This window comes from Protomyctophum parallelum (genome assembly GCF_964188405.1).
Source record: "Protomyctophum parallelum genome assembly, chromosome: 11".
In the NCBI taxonomy this organism is placed as follows: Eukaryota; Metazoa; Chordata; class Actinopteri; order Myctophiformes; family Myctophidae; genus Protomyctophum; species Protomyctophum parallelum.
Window position 1 is genome coordinate 29050767 of NC_139707.1, and position 15998 is coordinate 29066764.

Sequence of the window (15998 nt, forward strand, 5' to 3'; positions counted from 1 at the left end):
CCGTAGGATTTGACAGAGTTTCCGACCAACCTACGTGAGCGTCAAGTTCACGGCCATTTCCACGTAAATGCCTTTCCGCTAGCGTTACGGCGTAACGCTAGCGGAAAGGCCGTTGTGAATTTGGACCTATGCTTTTAATGATAAGTGATATTAATAATAGATGTAAAAAGGAAATATGTTATTTTTTGTCAAAACCTTCAGAACCTTTTGTCAAAATGTTCATTGTTATACCGATAAATAGGAGAAAAGTATTGACAATAACGAAGGTAATTTAGTTACATAATTCCCACTTTCTCAGCTCAAAATACACAATGTAACTATTTACTGTATAAAAAATAGTTGTATTCAACGCTATAATACACAGCTTTTTATCCCCGTGTTCAGCTCAACTGTGCCTTATGCATGCTAGCAGCATAAACAACCCGGAAAACCATATCCATAATAAAAGAATAACCTGATTACCTCTGTACAAGGCTGGCTCTAGAATCAAAATGTCAGGATGCGTGCAAAAACAACATTAACGCAGCACTTTGCCTAGTGCAGCGTTAATGTTGAAATATGAGTGAATATTTTGAGATCCCATGGTTGTACTGAGAAGAGGACACATATTTCAAGATCCCCCTTATTTGTAAATTGCCGTTGTGGATGTTATCATAATTCAACATGTCTGATGATTCCTTTGATGACCTTATCTAAAATCTGTTATGTTCAGTTTGGAAATTATGCTAATCCATTTTGGCACTTGCACCGACACACACACACACACCGACACACCGACACACACACACACACACACACACACACACACACACACACACAAACACACGCTCTTCACTCTAAATTGGGAAAGTTTTTGCCTTGTTTTGCGATACTTAAATCGCCAGAATTCCCACAATCGTTAGATTATATAGACATACTAAACCTTCAAATGTTTGCCCAGCCGTGCTTCCTCCTATATCGTAAAGCGAGAGGATTAATGGCTTTGGAGAAATCAAGGTCAGAGAGGGACTCGACTAGAAAACTCATGTTGGTTTGATGTGATGTTTGGTGTCATCATGCTTGCTACAGTACCTCTCTCTCTCCCTCTCTCTCTCTCTGCCTATCTCTAGAAGAGCCCTCTTCTTCCAAAACTGTTCTAAAAGCAGTAGAACTGCTTTATCTTCCTCTAAAGCTTAGCTGAATTATATAACTTTCCTCTTCTACTCCGGATTTGAACCAGGTTTTCACATGTTCTATTTTTTCCCCATTGAGCTAATAGACTAAATAGAGCATGCCTTCTTGCCCAGGAAATTAACTGAATCTTGACCATCAGGTCAAAATGTGTCTCAATAGAAGAGCAGGGAGACAAATACAACCACCCCCAATTGCCACCCCCAATTGTATAAATTATATTGTATTAACATCTGGACATGATGTTTGACTCTGACCTCCTTACATAGGTCAAGCGACGTGGGTTGTATAATCAGCTGAGAAACAAACTACTCTACTACATGAAGTGATTAGAGCAGTGCTTTTCCAACTTTTTCATGGCAAGGACCCCCAATTTAACACATTTCTGAAAACATTTTGTGATTATTTTTGTATATCGTCTGTTTTCGGTAACAAATTTTGATGTACAGTAGAGTGGGACAAAATGAAGGGTCCAATTATAGACCCATGAGGGACACCAGTCAACAAAGTATATATAATATATAATATAATCATTTTTAAAGAAACCGAAACTCTAAGAAACGTTACGACTCACACCCTTGCTTCTCTTCTCAGGTTTGAAAGTTTCTGGATTGATTTTTCAGATTTGTACTGTGGGAGGACATTGCAACTGCGCCCCCAACTATGATGTGCAGGTCCCCATCCTGAGATCCTCGGTTATGTCCTCAGATTCCCTGCCTGAGGATCCAAGACCAGCTCTTCTTGAATCGCTTCTGAAAATGAACTTTATATATCAAGTCTTTCTCATCGTGTTTGTTTGTTTCGTCTTCTTATTAACCTCTCTTTTCTCTGCACTAATCTCTGTTCATCTTTTTTCTTTATACTGTACATTCAATTTTTTTATTTGTATTTTTATTATTTTTCGTCATATTCATGTCATGCTGCTGGGAAAAAAAGTGTAACCTTGTTTCGAAAACCGCAATACAAAATAGTACCCCAAGGAACAAAACTCCTCCTCCTCCACCATTGTTCTCAGTGGCTTGACCAATCAATCTGAAAGTGTGACTAGGTAAGGAATAGTTCAATTCTCCCACATTTAAGCTGCTCTACCCCTGAGCTGCTCTCTACACCTGAGCTGCTCTCAGGGGTAGTGTGGCAGAATGTTCGAACCCGGGCTCAGTTAGTGTCAAAGAGGCAAAACATTGAACCCCTAATAATTGCTCCCGATTTGCAGGTTGGTGCCTTGCATGGTTTCCTCCGGCATTGGTGTGTGAATGGGTGAATGTAAATGCACAATCCATGTAAAGCGCCTTGGATAAAGGCGCTATATATAAATGCACCATTTACCATTTATTTACCTTTTACAAGCTCACATCACTTTGTGCCGCTCTGCGAGCTTGTACATCTGCTATTTAAAAAGAAATGAAAACTGTCTTTGAAAGGTTTTGCAAAATCTTGAAAGTAACACAAATCTTCTCTTCTGGGGGTCCATGTGACACAAAGCATTTTCAGATGGTGGGTCCGCGGCCAAATACATATCATGTTGGGGGTCCTTGACATGAAAAACGTTTTGAGAAGGCATTTGTATAGAATCAGCCTCCAGGTCTTATATAATGGCTTAAAGGACAACTTTAGTTTTTTTCAACCAAGGTTCATGTTTTAGGTTGTTATTAGAGAAAGTAAAAGATGAGTGTTAATTTCTTTTCATTTGCTGCTTTCTTTCGTTTTAGGGATTTTAGCTCTTTTTGATAGGGGGGCATTCGAGCATGGGGCTAAATATGTATTTTTTTACAAAATCTTATGGTGATTTATCTTTGTATTATTTACTATAGTCCTAATAAACCCCAGGAAATTACATCTGGCCACAGAAGATCACAGGATCTACTGAATGTGAAGGTAGCCTACTGGGGGAAGGCTTATACTGTGTGTATAGGCTCAATATGTCAGTTTGTCACATTCAATAGATCCTGTGATCTTTTGTGGCCAGATGTAATTTATTGGGGTCTAGTAGGACTATAGTAAATAATAAATCGCCATAATAATAAAAAATCGCCATAATATTTTGTAAATAAATACATATTTAGCCCCATGCTCGAATGCCCCCGCCCCCCTGTCAAAAACTGCTAAAATCCCTAAAACGAAAGAAAGCAGCAAATGAAAGAGAATTAACACTCACCTTTTAGTTTCTCTAATAACAACCTAAAACATGAACCTTGGTTGAAAAAAACTAAAGTTGTCCTTTAAGTGGATAATGAAAACATGCAGGTATGAATGACTCACTGTAGGAGTATCCGTACACCTCCACTCTGAGGCCCATAATGAAAACATGCAGGTATGAATGACTCACTGTAGGAGTATCCGTACACCTCCACTCTGAGGCCCATAATGAAAACATGCAGGTATGAATGACTCACTGTAGGAGCATCCGTACACCTGCACTCTGAGGCCCATAATGAAAACATGCAGGTATGAATGACTCACTGTAGGAGCATCCGTACACCTCCACTCTGAGGCCCATAATGAAAACATGCAGGTATGAATGACTCACTGTAGGAGCATCCGTACACCTCCACTCTGAGGCCCAGCCAGCCGCTGGGGTTCCAGTCCAGGGGAACGAAGCGCAGGAAGCGCGTCCTCACCGAGGGGCTCAGTCTGTTCTGGACCACGCCCTCCGAATTCATGTTCCCCACAAACTTCTGCACACAGAGACAGTGGTGGATAAAGTACTTAAACACTATACTTAAGTAAATGTACCCTGTACTATGTAAGTGAAAGTCCCGAAATTCAACAGTCACTGTATTTTCGTAAAAGTACAAACGTATTGTCGTAAAAGGCCTGGGCCATGGCTCAGTGGTCCAGGCACCTTGGCTGGCAATCCAGTCTGGCAGTGTGCCATGGGTTCGACTCCCGATCCCGATGGCCTTTACTGCATTCCCCCCATCTCTCTCAACATTTCCTGTCCCTCCATAAAAAAATATATATATAAAAAATAAAAAATATCGTCATAAAAATGTAATTAAAGTACCGAAGGTAGAACGTACTCGCAATTCAGAATGTCCCATTTCATGTTTTCAAATGTATAAAAGTAAAGTTACTTTACCCCCCCACTGGTAAGATAGAGACAGACAATGATGAGAGAGCGATGACAGAAAGTGACAAGCCGCAATCGTCCATTTTATGACAAAAGCCACCCAGAGGAGGGAACAGATAAGTGCATTTACAGAACAATTATCAAGATTAACTGCATTGACCTTAAATCTATAGAAAATTGATGACTTTATTTTATTTTTTAATAGAAAATGTCTTTCTGCAAAGTGGTGCGTCTGGGACCCATAGGAGACTACAGCTACTGTAGTGCCTAAATCCTTTGAATGGTATGGTGGGCCGGAAAACGACTTAGTGCTGACAAGGCAAACCCAAGGGCACCGTCCTTTTCACTCTCCTTCAACATGCTATTTAATGAAAAGAGATAAAAATCGCTGTATGGCGTGGCTGGGCAAATATGAGGATATCCGGCGGAACAGTCGGTCGTGTGCGTGTGTGGGGGGGGGGAGAAATGACCACTGTGACATGTAGCAAGGAGGGGGAAAATAAACGAGGTGTCTCACATTCTGTCTTCTGCCTGCATGGGAGATACAAATGAAAAACCCCTTGGTGAAATTCTGAGATGTCATTATTCTTTTGTCATTATTGTTTCCCGTTCACCCGCCCTGGTACTGCATCAACTGTCTGCACGGTGTAAAAGAGAGATAGAGAGAGAGATAGAGAGAGAGGGGTCAGGACAGGACAGGGCAGGACAGGACAGGACAGGACAGGACAGGACAGGACAGGACAGGACAGGACAGGACAGGACAGGACAGGACAGGACAGGACAGGACAGGACAGGACAGGACAGGACAGGACAGGACAGGACAGAAACAGACAAACATACACAAATAGAAAGGGTGGGAAGTGATCAAATATAAAGATGAAGATAGAAAGAGAGATAGAGTGAGATAGACAGAGAGATAGAAGATAGCGAAGACAGACAGACAGACAGACAGACAGACAGACAGACAGACAGACAGACAGACAGACAGACAGACAGACAGACAGACAGACAGACAGACAGAGGAGGGATAGAAGAGAGAAGGTGAGGGAGTAAATACAGACGGAGAGAGAAGTAAGCGAGAGGGAGACAAAGAGGGAGTGAAAGTGCAAATGAGAGAGAGAGAGAGAGAGAGAGAGAGAGAGAGAGAGCAGGTGAGAAAGAGGGGAGTGCATGGGACATGCAGAAAGAGAAAGTGTCAGAGACAAATATAAAGAGAGAGGAATGTAGGAGTCTGGGCCAAACAACCACCACATGACTGATCACCTGGAGTCCTCGTAATGGATTTGAGGCAGGTGACGAAGCCAAATCGATAATGGCGAGCATTAGGAAAGTTACGGAAAGATGGATCGTTGACAACAGAGCTCCGGGCTTTCCATGACTGTGCGCACGCACGCACGCACGCACGCACGCACGCACGGTTTTGTAGTCAAGCTGCGTGACACCGGCAAACGACCAAGTAGTAAACAATAACCCATGTGGATTAAACACAAGCTTTCAGCCAAAGTTAATATATTCACAATATGAAAATGCATCTGTGACTTAAACAAGGTACACACTTCGGAAGTATGTTAAACAGGCAACTTAGCTCTGCGCCATTAGGTGAGTAGATCATTGTAAATGTCTCATGCTGGTTCACGCTGGTAGAATCATCATCAACAACAGCTGCCCAAAATAATATGAACAGGTAGGCTAGAGTACTGTTACTATCACTACCTGCAATAATGTGATGATATTAAATTGACGATCACTTAGCCTGCTTATATCATGCCTTTAAATAGTGCTTGTACTTGGAATTGTTTGGCCACCATGCCATTTCAGTTCTTTAGTTTAAAGTGGGTCCGCTGTGCACTGTGGTCATGCACGTGTACAGATAGACACGAGGTGGTAGTGGTACTAGAGCAGTGGTTCCCAAACGTTTTCATGTCAAGGACCCCAGTTTGACCTGAATTAGGCTACGGTCCAGCATTTCTATCTCTGGGACCCCAATGTATATTCTAAAATCAAAGTTTAACTCTCTGAGTTACAGACCCATAAGGGTCCATTTGGTTCCTAACTATCATTTAGCTGGGGACCCCCTGGAACTCCCTCAAGGACCCCTAAGGGTCCCCGGACCCCACTTTGGGAACCACTGTGCTAGAGCACCTACTAAACTTCCATGATGGTTTTCAGACGTAAACAAGAAAGAAAGACAAAATATTTGGCTAAAGTTCATATTTCTGATAATTATGTAAACCATGCTCCTGTGACTTAAACGTACACCGTTTTGAAATGTGTTAAACTCTTTGGACCTCTGCAGCACCTCACACTCTAGCGCTAATGTTTTGGCTGGACCCGCTGCAGGTCCCAGGTGGTCAAACGATGGAAAATGAAGGCAAACATGGAGGAATATAGGCAAAAAAAGGGTATGAACTGCTAAAATGGTGCACGCAGATGACGCATGGCATGTGTGCAGGCGTTGTACATGTGTCTCCACTTAACTCTATCAATATTATAAATATAATATAATATAATAATCTGTATGTGCACACACGCGTGCACATACAGAAAATATGCCTCAGAGGGGCCCCGAGAGCAGCAAGATGTGTCTCCTTTGTAGATAATGAAGAAGACAGGACTACAAGGTAACTATTAGGGCTGTTACTGTGATTTATGCCAGTCCGTCCCTATTTTGAGCAATTTAAGTGGAGCCTGGTGACTGAGTCTTAGCGGAAATGCAAGCTAAGCACTTAGGCGCCGGCATGTTAACTCATGTCTGTGGGAGAGTGAGAGGGAGAGAGGCATTAATAATTTCGCTGGGGGTTTAACGTATCCCCCGTTTTCCATGGCGTGCGTATATTATTACAGCTGCTGCTCGGGAAGGGAAAATAGCATCTAGGCAAATGGAAGTATACAGATGAGCACGATGGATGCTCTCATCAAAAACATGGATTACATATTCATGTTTTCAATCAGCCCAGGACTTATACATGTATTCAATTCATCGCCTTCATTTGGGGATCTGGCTAATGAAAAAAAATCCTATTGTTCTTGTCTTTGTGCGTGTAACCCTGGCCCGTCTCGCTTGGGGCTTGCATGGGCCAACAGCTGTCAAAGAATAAATGCTATACACCCTTCACTGTCAACACGCGTTTCTTATAATATTCAAATGGATTCAATTAATTTCACATTCAAATGCAAAAAAAAAAAACTATAATCTGCGGCCCGCCCCACGCATGAAAATGAAAGTGTTTGGGGGAGCGGAGTCAGCATAAGAGCCATGTTGATGCCAGTCATTTTAGAATAGTCTGGCTGTCTAGTTAATGTGATCTAGTGTCTAATGCATGGACACTGGCTATGAGGCTAGAGTGTCGCTCGTCTCAGCCTCAGCCCCAATGCATCCCCAGCACTTCATTAAGCTGACTTAGCAACAGCTCCGACACAAAATCTATGTGCGTCATTCATTATGCCTCAAGTGCAACACACCCCTCAGGATGGGTTCACCGGTCCCTACTTGGAATACTGTGATGAGGACCAGGTGTTGCCAGATTTCGTGAGAGAAGTAAGAAACCAAATGGCATGCATGTCTATGAAAACAAGCCCTAAAGAAGCGACTATAGGCCACATGAGCACTAGAAAATCTGCTATTTTCAGAAAGATTTTGAAACAATAATAATAATCTGCCTACATCCAGTATTCTGTACTGGTCATATAAGGAGCATGTCTTGAGTGTACAGGGTTTAATGAGGTCAGATCAACATATGGAATGTCAGAACAAGTCAGCTCCATACTGTATATGGAGATCTAAGGGTACATTCTCTTGAGTGTACAGGGTTTGATGAGGGCCCAGGTAGGGCCGGGCCTTAATTTTCGGGCCTGTTGAGAACTCTAGTTTTCGCCGGCTGCCGGGCATGGCTGAACTAATATCTTTGGGGCAGGACCGTCTAGAGTTTGAATGGACAGGTGGGCCTGTTGAGAAGTCTAGTGAAGCCTAATTTAATAATAAATATTCATAATTACACATACTTCTCATGTTCAACCATATAATGTTTATTTCAATTGACTACTAGTTTTCGCCAGCTGCCGGCTGCACTAATAACGTTGGGGCAGGCACATCTAGAGTTTGAAATTTGAATGGACAGGTATAAGTCAAAAGGGAGACATCGAAGAGGAAGGATGGATGGGGAAGGATCAACATATGGAATGTCAGAACAGGTTCTGAAATATATCCATATATGGAGATCTAAGGGTTTGAGGTCAGATGTAGAGTTGCTGGCCAATAGTGATGACATCAGGGATCTCCATATAATATATGGAGCTTAACTGCAAAAGCAGGTCGCATGTCACATGATGTCATGAGACCTGGGCACCATGGTGCCCGACACACTGATGGTGCCCGACACACTGACGGGAAATTCTCGATTCCATTATTAACTGCGATGTTCGGTCGCAATAAACAGACATGGCAACACTGAGGAGGACACGCTCATCCTCCCATGACGTTTCCCTTTCTCTTTCCACCATTGGAAAGAAAAACAAAACAAAAAGGCACCCACGCGACAATACATCCTCCCAATTATGACACCAGGCGTGCAGCAGGGTCCTCTCGGAAAAAAAAGCAAAACCCCCGGAGGAGAACCGCAGATCTACAAGCTCACAAGCATCGCAGGATCAAACGTGTCATGGGCTTGTAGCTCTGTTGTCCTCTGCAGCGCGAAGCATCAATTACAGGCTTCACTCCCGGTGGAGCGGAGCGCGGGGCTTGAGGTTAGTCATTGTTCACGTAAACAGTCCCTCCTATAACCCCCACGGCGCCTTCATTATTTTTATTCCTGTATCGACTCGGTTTCCTGTTCATTAAGGACTCTTTACTCTCCTTCCACTGCGCTTGTGGAGGTCCCTGGTGTCACTCACTGTATGCGCCATTCATTGTGCAATCACACCCAGTCAAGTATTTGTTCTATACCCATACATGTACGGTTTCTTGTTTGTGTATGTATGTATGTCACAAAAAGTCCTGTGTGAAACCAGAAATGTTTCAATGCAATGACCCATCCGTATTTGCAAATATAACTGCAAATACACCAGTCATTATAATTGACGAGAACAGCATAGAGGTTTTTCTATTGGAAGTTGGCTGTGCTTTTGATTCAAGTTTAGAGGAAGCTTTCCTTACTAAACAAGTAAAATATCAACCATTAGTACAGGCCATTATACAACTGGGCTATACGTGTCAGCTCATTGCTTTTATATTTGGCACAATTGGCAGCATGGGCCATGTCCACAGGCTAGTGGTCAGAGGCTTGAGGATTATGGGGTTGTCCAAGTGTAAAGTAAAGCAGCTTGCAACATACTGTTCAATCTCCTCCATTATAGGCAGTCGGTCTATTTGGAGGAGAATGTGCTTTTTGTACCCATGATTTACTTTCGGTTTTGGTAATATGACAGACTGAAGTGACCAATGTTGGCTGTGTATAAGTTCATGTGTTGCCTATATTCTGCACATTTAGAGCTTGTTTGGACTCAAGCACTGAGACACATGATGTTTCGAGTGCGTGGGATATCAGAAGCAACTGAAAATATTTGTGCCCTTGATAATGTATTTCATAAATGTGGACTCAAATAAAGAAATATGTATGTATGTATGTATGTATGTATGTATGTATGTATGTATGTATGTATGTATGTATGTATGTATGTATGTATGTATGTATGTATGTATGTATGTATGTGCTATTGAAGTACCCTTACATGTACAGTATATGTGTCTACGCCTGTGTGTCTACGTCAGTCAGTCAGTCAGTCAGTCAGTCAGTGTGTGTGTGTGTGTGTGTGTGTGTGTGTGTGTGTGCGTGCGTGCATGTAATATATATTGAAGAGGAAGTCATTAATCCATAGGGGCCTCCGTAGCGTGTGTGTTCATGAATGGCGTCCTCCACATTTGTGAGTGGCCGGCGGGCCAGCGGGTTTCACAGCCAAGTACAGTACAGGGGGCATGGCTGCTGTGTGAACACACGGGCGCTTATGATCTATTTTATTTTATATCTATGGACTCAAAGGCTCATTGACCATCTCATTAACCAAGGGAGAACATACTGCAGCGACGGCAGAGCTGGCCCTATATTGAGCTGTATGACCTCAGCAGCACTGAATGAAAAAATGGAAAATAATAAAATCCAATTACCCTTCCTGTACTAATCCCAAAGGACCACTAAATCATGGCTACACACAGTCGGTGACTGGAATCAAGTATAGACGTCTCAAAGGCACTCGGGAGGCGTATGTGCCCACCACGACAGAGTCTGTGTTTGGGGGAGGGTGATATTAGTCACTGCACGTAATCATATTGGCTGGGGGGGCGGCACCTGTAAGCAGAGGTTCTACGTCCTCCCGGTGGGTGCTTTCCAAATATGACTTTTTTGGGGTGCCAGTATATGGTAAATGGTGCATTTATATAGCGCCTTTATCCAAGGCACTTTACATAGATTGTGCATTACATTCACCCATCCACACACACATTCATACACCTGCACGCAAGGTACCAACCTGCACATCGGGAGCAATTAGGGGTTCAGTGTCTTGCTCAAGGACACTTGAGCCAGTACTGAACAAACGTTAAAAACATTATGCCCACTATTTTTAAGGGGCGCTAGCCCCTTCTATAAACAGCTTTTGTCCCCACACGTCTCAAAATTTGCCATTGACAATTAAAGGGGAATTCAGGTAAAATATCCGCAAAATCTTGTCCCCACACTAAATATTTGCCCTTGACAATGAACGGAGAAATTAGGTCAAATTCTGCTAAATATATATAATATTAATATAAATATTAAACATCAAAACATTAAACACCATTGACATTGAAGGGAAAGTGTACGTCATATGTAAACGAGCAAATCAGCTAACCAATCACAGGCAACAGGCATTCTGATTGGCCAGTATGAGATGATTCATAATGATGTACTGTATGATGATAAGAGATGATAATTCAGCTAAATATGACGTAAATTAAACATCAACACATTAGACGCCATTGACATTGAAGGGAACACTTACATCAAATGTAACTAACAAAAATTGATGTACGATGACAAGAGCGTCCCTCATTTCACACGGGTGTGATTTTGGGCATACATTCAGCAAACATGGTATATCTACAAGCTCACAATGCGTCACAACACTTTTGTGCCATGCAGTACTGAACATGGTTTACAAAATAGCACCCATATTCTGGGCCGAATATCCGTCGAAAACAGCCGACCTACAGTACAAGCTCACAATGTGGGGCAATGCATCGCGTTGTGAGCTTGTATCTCTAGCTATTTTCAGCGACGATACTTAGTTGATGTACTGTAGATGGGGAAAAAAAGGAGAGGGGACTTCGTATAGAGCACTGTGGAGTGTGGAAGTGTGCACCGTTAAACTTCTATAGGATCTCACCACTTGAAATCCATATTCTGGGAGGAACTAAAAATACTAGGATAGAAGCTATTTCTCCTGCTGAGTCACGGTCGGCAGCACCTTTGACAACTTGAGAAGATATGGAAATGCAATTTATTTTAGCGCACCATCGCAGCCCACGCTTCTATTCTGGCAACTATATGCAATTAGTTGAGTGAAATCAGCCCTGTATAGAGAAAACGATTATAAGCAACCACTCAAGGTAATTTTGTATCCTCATTACAATTCCCACGTGCATTTATGTACATTATTATGTCTAACAAATTGCAGTACCTGCTGAGCTCCTAACGAGTGCTAGCATGAATGTTGGAACAGTATTAGGAAAAGGGTGGGGTGGGGGTGGTGGGGGGGGGGATTCAATTCACTCATAGAATAACATCGCTGTAGACGCTGTTGGTTGGAAACCGTGTATGTCCAAAACCGTTACTTTTCAGGAAATACAAAAAAATATATAATACATTTAAAAAAAATCCAGCACAGCGATAGTTCATTGAGACACGGAAGGCAGAAGGTTTAATAAATCTCCCTTCATTCTCTATCAGTAATTCAAATTCATTCTGTTCCTTTAAATCAGCTGTCTCTCTCCATGTCAACTGCCCTCACTCTCATTCGCTGCCAACTAACTCACTCACGCCCACATTCAATCAGGTGTTCTTTTTAAGCAGTCACTACCCTGTCCTCAGTCTTCATGCTAGCTGACTGTCTCTGTTGTTCAGATGTCAGCGTTCAAATTTCCTCCACCTCCCCGGCCTCCTCCCAGTGGCATTAGTTCTGTAATGGGTGATTCTGTGATTATACATGTGATTTATGGATTGTACCATATGCAGTATCTAGTTCTGTTATGGGTATCTGTGATTATATATGGAGTGTATTATGATCATGTGATATGTTCAGTATCTATGTGGTATATGGAATGCATTGAAAGTCATGTTGTTGATGTAATGTCTTTATGTTATGCTTTGCTCTGGGGTTTGTTGATAGAGCTGTGGCTCGGTGCACAGATAATCTGAGATATCAATTGTGATATGATATCACATGAGCAGAGTGGTCCCGTGAATTTGTTGCGCGCATGCTCGTTATGTGCACACGCCCGCGACTCACCAGACCTGGATTCAGTTTAGCTTTTTTTTACGCTTGCGCTGTTGCGCCCCTCTTCAACCTGTGTTGGAGGAGACCTGTGTTGATCCAAGCAACAACGCCTGCGTTCCTCGCTTCACGTTTGCAAGGCCCTAAATGCCGAATAAATAATGGACCTTGATATGAAAAGTGTTGAGAACCACAGAAGTAGGGTATTAAATTACTAAAGAACATAAGCAATTGCAAAGTGGAGATAGCCCATAAGGTTTCTGCCCGACAGCGACACTTTAGAAACAGAATGTGTCTTTCTTCACACACAAGACTGTTTCTGCAACAGGGATAGCAATCAGCAGCCCTAGACCCTTTGCCAGGAAGTGTTTTAACTTGTTCATTGAGCCTTGCCTAGAAGCTAATAGCCAATTTGTTTTACTCCAGGCGTGGATTGAAGATTGCACGTTTCAGAAAAGTACTAAGACATTTTAGACATAAGACCTCTATATTTTCACAGGGAGACTGAGCTACCTTAAAAGCCTCGGGGCAAAAACGTCTTCCCTTCTAGCTCCAGACTCCGAAAGATAATGTTTTTGGTGTTTCCTCCCCGGGATCCAAACTTACAAAATAAATAATGAATGAAGCACTTGAGCCTTGAAATTGAGCACTTGAGCCTGCAATACAAGGCAATATTGTGTACAATACAATAGATCTATAAGCTCTAAGCGATGTAAAACATTGTAAGCTTAGATCTGCCAAATTCCTATTTGAGTTTTGTATTAATGGATTTTGTTTTTATTATATTGTTATTATTATTATGTTTTCTTTTTCTTTTCGGGGGTAGGTTCTGATTTTTTTTAAAGTTTCAGATTTTTTTTCTTTTTATCTTTTGAAATAATAATAATGGAAAGGAAATCGATATTTACTCGCGACTTGCAACCCAAAAAATTGTTTTGTTAAAGCTGCTGTGCTCTCAAACCAATATATCTCTGAAACACCTCCACGTCTTTTATCAAACGGAGCAAAACACGTCCAGACATATAGGCCAGGGTTCAGGTAACTCTGCGCTTCACACAATATATTACATAAAATAAAGTCCAGATTTCATCAGCTCAAAGCTCAGCCCCTCAGCCGCAGATCCACAAGTCATTTTTATCAGCTCTCCTTTTTCCTTGGTTTTTCACTAATTAGGTTATTAACAGCTTGTAGTCAGTCACTGGCGCTGTTCCTGTTGTTTCACACCTCTCGCGCAATCCCCACTAGTTAGTCAGACTCCCACAGACAAAGAAGGAGATTTGCACATTCAAATTATTACGATATCCAGTAATAATACCGTAGGTGTGAATCTGGGGGAGAGACCACAAAAGTACGTGGTTAGAGAAAGAGAACTAGAAAAACTCCTCGGAGCACAGGTCTCCACCAGGTCAGGTAGGTTATTGTGGCCTCCTGGTGCCGCTATAACAGGCCAATGTAAAAACGGTGGAATGTATTCCTCGGACTAGAATGTACGTTCAAAATTCCATGGAAATTGCACTCTGCGTTCATGATTTGAGGCATTTTGATCAAAATGGGCCAATCCTGCAAACTTTGAAAGCCAATGTTAGCCAATTATTATGGAATAATAGCAGACAGATCCAGTGTGTGTGTGTGTGTGTGTGTGTGTGTGTGTGTGTGTGTGTGTGTGAGTGATGCGACTTGGCCTGTTGTAGCACCACCATGAGGCTGATTTGAAAACTGTCAAGTGGCATTTCTTCCTCGCCTAGTGGGAATATGCGTACACAGTCAGTGTCACCGCAATCGGACGCTGCATTGAGGAGTTGTGGTGATTTGTCCAAAACGGGTACAAAGCGGGCTACTCCTGAAAAGTTTAGAAGCCAATCATAGGAGGGATTATGAGAAATCAAACAAACCCGTCTTCATTACATGACTATGGAGGGCATGTGTACCGATTTGCGTGACATTTGAATAAAAGGAGTAATATTAGAAAATGTGTTTTACATATGTCCGCCTCCTGGTAGCGCTATAAGAGCAGATGTGAAAAATTCCAGGCAAAGGTTTTTCATTGGCCTCTAGGGAGTGTGCATACAAAGTTTTACACAGATCCGTGCAGTTAGAGGTAAAAACACTAATCGGCCAGTTATAGCACCACCATAAGGCTGAGTTGAAAATGTTCAAGTGGCATTTCTTCCTCGGTCTAGTGGGAATGTGCGTGCACACTTTCACGGAAATCACACGATTTGCGGCATTTTGTTTGAAACTGAGCACTCCTGAGCCAATCTTAGCCAATCTGGATGGAGTCTGAAAAAGCTGAAAGACCCGTTTCGTTGAATGGCTCTAGAGAGACTGTTATCACATAAGAAATGAAGAATGTGTCCTGCTTTAGAGGTGCGACAGTAAATCAAAATGATCAATTTTACTATACAGAAAATAAGCAATCCTAATTTAACCAAACAAATTAATAATCAATCTATTCTATGCAAAATGTCATTATAGGCGAAAAGTTTTAAGTATTTTTTTGCATGCACGTTGTGTATAAAATAAGCATAAAATGACGCACAAGCGGTTATTCAATACAAATAATAATAATGATTTTAAACAACGCTACTGGATTACTTGATTGACAGTCTATTGATCCCACGGGGGGAATGCAGTAGCCAGAGGCAGCAGAGCAGTTCAGATACAGTTACAGTGCAAAAACACACACACACACACACACACACACACACAGCGCCATCGATAATGAATAATAGTATATGAAAGTGTGCACAGTGTCCTCTAAAAGAGCCTGCACTAAGCAGGACAAAAGATTATAAGAATACATCATTGGCTGGATTTCCCAAACGCATATGGTGTAAGACTTGTAGTGCTGCACATGCTCAGATGCTCCTCTACGCCGCACACAGAAGCCTGTGAACATAGACATTCTGTGCATAGATGTGCCACGCAATGGTAGGCCTCAGGCCTACCATTGCCATTTTTTAAGAGTAAAGAGAGCCTACTGTCAGCTGTCCAGCAGTCCAAATATTATTAAATACAATTTCAGAATGGTAGACCTGAGGTCTGAGGCCTACGTGGCACATCTATGCACGAAATGTCTATGTTCACAGGGTTCTGTGTGCGGCCTAGAGGAGCATCTGAGCATGTTCAGCACTAAAAGTCTTACACCATATGAGTTTGGGAAACCCATCCAATAACCATTTCAGACAGTGTTCTTACAGTATTGTACTGGTATAGAATAATGGCTAAGAATAGA

General features: G+C 42.1%; 1 protein-coding gene across 1 annotated transcript in view; it reads right to left on the reverse strand.

The window, feature by feature from the left end:
• The window catches only part of LOC310866965 (contactin-associated protein-like 5), a gene marked incomplete at both ends in the record, with an annotated part of 102429 nt that overhangs the window by 66795 nt on the left and 19636 nt on the right, over positions 1-15998 (reverse strand). Inside the window, one exon of the mRNA XM_083776759.1 lies at positions 3698-3845. Coding sequence (XP_083632885.1) covers positions 3698-3845 — 148 coding nt within the window. The remainder of the gene's footprint in view (positions 1-3697; positions 3846-15998) is intronic.